The sequence below is a fragment of the Punctularia strigosozonata genome (genome assembly GCF_000264995.1).
Source record: "Punctularia strigosozonata HHB-11173 SS5 unplaced genomic scaffold PUNSTscaffold_5, whole genome shotgun sequence".
NCBI lineage: Eukaryota > Fungi > Basidiomycota > Agaricomycetes > Corticiales > Punctulariaceae > Punctularia > Punctularia strigosozonata.
The window spans coordinates 1,097,030-1,102,114 of record NW_006767437.1 but is presented as its reverse complement, the minus strand read 5'-3'; the positions used below and the strand labels follow the sequence as shown (position 1 = coordinate 1,102,114).

Sequence of the window (5,085 nt, the reverse complement as noted above, 5' to 3'; positions counted from 1 at the left end):
GAAGACTCTTCTGCGTTGTTTACTCAGACTCGACAGCGGCCTACCTTGCGATCAGGACCGAAGACAAACAACCAGTCGCAGAATACCAGTTTGAAGCGGAAGGCGATTTACTCACCATCGCTGAAGCAACTAGGAAAGGACTCCGGAATCAACACGGAAGACGAGGAACTTCTGGTGTCCCACCTCCTAGGAGAATTGAAGGAAGCCACTGGATTGAAGAAGTCGGATACGAAACCCCGACACCGAACATCACAACCGGGACCATCGATTTTGAAGAAAAGAGCCAACTAAGCCCACTTCCAATATCGATAGTCATCGACCCACCTGAAGAAGAAGAAGATAGACTTGACCGAGAACTTGAAGAGAGATTTGACCAAGAACTTGAAGAGACGATTAAACCCGACAAGAAGACGACACCGAAACCCGACGACGACGAAGAAATGGCCGACAACGAAAAACTAGAGCTCGGCGCTCCACCAGCGTTCAATGGAGACCGATCTAGGTTGGAAGCGTTTACAGCTCACTGCAAAATGGTGATAAAAGCGCAACCCAAGAAATTCGATAGCGACAACAAGAAGATAGCGTATGCCCTTTCGTACATGAAGGAGGGAATCGCAGAACAATGGAAGACTCAGTACATCAAAGATGCAACGACAGCCGGTCATCTTTAGGCAAGCCAAACGTTTGATCAGTTCATAACAGAACTTGAGACGGCGTTCAAACCCCTGGATAAAGGAAGAAGAGCAAGAGATATTATCGATCGACTCAGCCAAGGACAAAGCTCGGTCGACGCTTATATCAGCGCGTTCAACTCCCTAGCCAAGAATTCAGGGTACGATAACCGCTCATTGATCAAGAAGTTTGAAGACGGCTTGAACAAGGATGTACGAGTCAAGGTCCTGGAATCTAGGATCGACTGCGACGAACTAGAAGAAAAAACACCAGGTACAGGGCTACCGAAGATTCAAGAACTCGCTGTCGACGCACAACGAATTCTGAAGCTGCTCAAGAACGACAACTCCCAAGGGAGAAAGATATACCCGGATCAAGTACAATCGCAGTTCAGCGACGTACCGAAAACGTACTCGACGGCGACAACATGGCAATCCTACAACTATGGAGAACCGATGGACGTTGACGCGGTTAAGTTCCAACCGCGTTTCCAACGAATGTCGCAAGCCGAGCGTGAAAGGCACATTAAAGAAGGACTGTGCTACAAGTGTCACAAAGCGGGACATCTGTCACGGGAATGTCCGACAGCAGGGAATTCCGGAAGAGGCCGAGGAGGATGGAAAAGCCGAGGAAGAGGAGGAACGATGCGCGCAAGAATGCAGTTCTCTCAAGAAGGACTCAAGGAAATGCTAGAGGCTATGACCGACGAAGATAAAGGTCAAGCTCTAATGATGATACAGGAGGATTTTGGAACCGGTCTTTGAGGGCAGCCGCTCAAAGACCGGAAGGACGTTTTGCCTCAAGGAACCGATATGATGTATTTATTAAAGGACGAGACAATGGAAGTTGGGATGATTCACCGGTTGAATGCTCCCTCCATTGAGATAAAAGGAACCATACAACGAGGCACGAAAAGGGCTGCTGCGAACGTTTTGATAGACTCCGGTGCGACGGGTCTAGTCATCAATCAGCAATTTGTGTTGAAAAACGCAATATGGTTTGATCGCGTTGATAAACCATTCAAGATGCAAGGATTTAACGAGGCGACGTATGTCTGCAAATACAAGACGGACCTCATCCTGGAAATAGATGACGGTCAAGGCAACATACACAAGGAGAAGAACAGATTCTACGTTGGGGATATCGGGAATACCGACGTAGTCTTAGGAACGGACTGGCTGATTGAACACAACCCCGAAATTGATTGGAAACGGTACACCATCAAGATGATGAGGTGTCCGGAAGAATGCCGCACGAAACCGCCCATAACCATCCAAGCAAACCATGATCTCATACAAGATATCAAGGGAGCTTTGACAAGAGTTCGACGGTTAAGAACTGACAAGGAAGTCAAGAGATATGAAGCACCAGTATCCATCCAAGAGGATGAAGACGACGAAGAAGAAATGATACAATACGCGATTGAAGAAATGAAGGTACGAAAAATGCAGGTGCTAACGATTAAAGAATTACAGGAACGAAACGACAGGAAGTACTCAAATATGGCGCAGAAATTGGCGCAGGAAGCAAGCAAAGACAAGAAGGAAAAGTCCACAGAAGAAATGATACCCACCGAATACCATGAATATCTCGACGTTTTTGACAAGAAGAAATCGGAGAGGTTCCCAAAGCCGAAGCCATGGGACCACGAGATAAACCTGAAGGAATCATTCAAACCGAAATCGGCCAAAGCATACCCGCTTTTTGGCATGGAACGGAATGAATTGGACAACTGGATCAAGGAACAGTTGGACAAAGGATACATACGGCCATCGAAATCACCGCAGGCATCACCATTCTTCTTTGTGGGGAAGAAAGATGGGAAGCTGCGACCGACACAAGATTATCGATACCTGAACGAACACACGGTCAAGGATGCGTTTCCACTACCATTGATTCAAGAATTGGTAGACCGACTCAAGGATGCAAAATACTATTCAAAGCTGGATCTACGCTGGGGATACAACAACATCCTGATCAAGGACGGAGACCAATGGAAAGCCGCATTCTCGACACCGAAGGGATTGTATGAACCGTTAGTCATGTACTTCGGTTTATGCAACTCGCCAGCAACATTCCAACGAATGATGAACGAACTATTTGAACCGCTGATTAACCAAGGAGTGGTAGCGGTATACCTGGACGATATTCTGGTATTCACGAAAACGAAGGACGAACACAAGGAAGTGATGAAGAAGGTCCTCAAAATACTTCAAGAAAACGATCTCTTCGTTAAACCCGAAAAGTGCGAATTCGAGAAAGAAGAAATCGAGTATCTCGGACTTATCATCAAGCAAGGACATATTGCCATGGATCCTGTCAAAGTGAAGGGAATCATGGAATGGCCGGTACCGCAGAAGGTGAAACAAGTACAAGCGTTTCTCGGATTCTGCAACTTTTACCGACGATTCATTGAAGGATTTTCCAAGATTGCAAGACCACTGCATGAACTCACCAAGAAGGATAAAGAATGGAATTGGTCGGAGGAATGCCAGCAAGCATTTGAAGAATTGAAGAACCAATTCGTCAAGACACCAATGCTCGCTATGCCGGACCCGGACAGACCAATGAGGATAGAATGTGATGCGTCGGATTATGCCTATGGTGCAGTCCTCTCTCAACTGATGGATGACGACCTATGGCACCCCGTTGCATACATTTCAAAATCGCTCACACCGACGGAACGAAACTACAATGTCCACAACAAGGAACTGCTCGCGATAATCAACTCGCTGGAAGCATGGAGGCATTACCTAGAAGGATGCAAATACAAGATTGAAATATGGACGGACCACAAGAACCTGGAGTACTTTCAGAAATCGCAGAAACTATCAAGAAGGCAAGCACGATGGGCGCAGTTTCTCACTAGGTTCGACTTCGAACTAGTGCACAAGCCCGGGAAGACGAACAAGGCCGACGAACTATCAAGACGAGAAGACCACAAGACAGGAGTAGAAGATGACAACAAGGATGTGATACTCCTACCAACGACAATGTTCAAGGCACGATTTATAGGAAGAAGACAACATGATGACAAGCAGCGGATGATCATCAGGAAAATACGGATAAAGAACGAAGACGATGACTGGGAACAGCGCATCAGAAGAAACGACAAATATGACAAAGAAGTAATGAAAGCAATAGAAACGATCAAAGCCGCAGGATCGGAAAGCCTCGCAAAGGGCATGAAGGAATGGAACACCGAAGACGGTATAATCCTTTACAGAGGAAAAGTATACATACCGAAGGACGAAGATTTACGACGAGACATCGTGAAGGAGTACCACGACTCGAAGATAGGAGGACACCCAGGAAGATACAAGACAATGGAACTAGTACAGCGAAACTACTGGTGGCCAGGGATGTCGACGTTTGTCAAGAAATACATCGACGGATGTGCAACGTGTCAAGAAACGAAGATCAAGAATAACCCGACCAAGGAACCAATACACCCGACGGAGATACCTGAGTACGCATTTCACACCATTAATATCGACTTCGTAACAGATTTACCATTATGCAAAGGGAAAGATTCAATCTGTGTTATCACAGATCATCTATCCAAAAGCATGATTGTAGAACCGTGCACGAAGACGATAAATGCGGATGAAACGGCGGAAATCATACTGCGAAGAGTATTCAGCCAAAGAGAAATATCCAAGAAGATCATCTCGGATAGGGGACCGCAATTCGCATCAAAAGTTATGAAGAGTATACTTACCGGAATGGGAGTCAGGTCGGCGTTATCCACGGCATACCACCCTCAAACGAACGGAGCGGTCGAAAGACTGAATCAAGAACTGGAACAATACCTGCGGGTGTTCTGCAACCAAAACCAGAACAATTGGGTAGAACTACTACCATACGCGGAACTGTCACACAACATCAAAGAGCATGCGATTACAAAGAAGTCGCCGTTTGAAATACTGAATGGCAGAAAACCAGAATGGCCGACAGCCTTCAGGGCACAGGGCAATATGCAGTCGGCAGAAGACAGGATAAAGCAAATAAACGACGCACGACAAGAAGCACAAGCAGCAATGAAGATAGCAGCTGACTCGATTCAATTGAAAGAATCGATACACGGGATAACAGGACCGCATTTCAAGAAAGGCGACGAAGTATGGCTAGAAGGGAAGAACCTCAAGAATAACTACCCAACAGCCAAGCTGGCACCAAAGCGATTCGGGCCGTTCAAGATAGAAGACGAAGTAGGAACCGGTGCATTCAAGCTGAAACTACCCAGGACATGGAAGATACATCCTGTGTTTCATGCATCGCTTCTAACACCGTACACGCGGACGAAAGAATACGGCGAGTCACACCAGAAACCGCCACCGGATCTCATAGACGGACAAGAAGAATATGAGATAGAAACGATCACCAAATCAAGACGCCAAGGAAGAGGCTATG

The 5,085-nt window shown here is 46.4% G+C and overlaps 1 protein-coding gene across 1 annotated transcript; it reads left to right on the top strand.

The window, feature by feature from the left end:
* Positions 1 to 440: 440 nt before the first annotated feature.
* On the top strand, positions 441 to 671 carry PUNSTDRAFT_66106 (uncharacterized protein; the record flags this gene model as incomplete). The annotated part of the gene is made up of 1 exon (XM_007382956.1): positions 441 to 671. One exon carries the CDS (start codon positions 441 to 443, stop codon positions 669 to 671), a length of 231 nt encoding a protein of 76 aa, XP_007383018.1.
* Between the last annotated feature and the right edge of the window lie 4,414 nt (positions 672 to 5,085).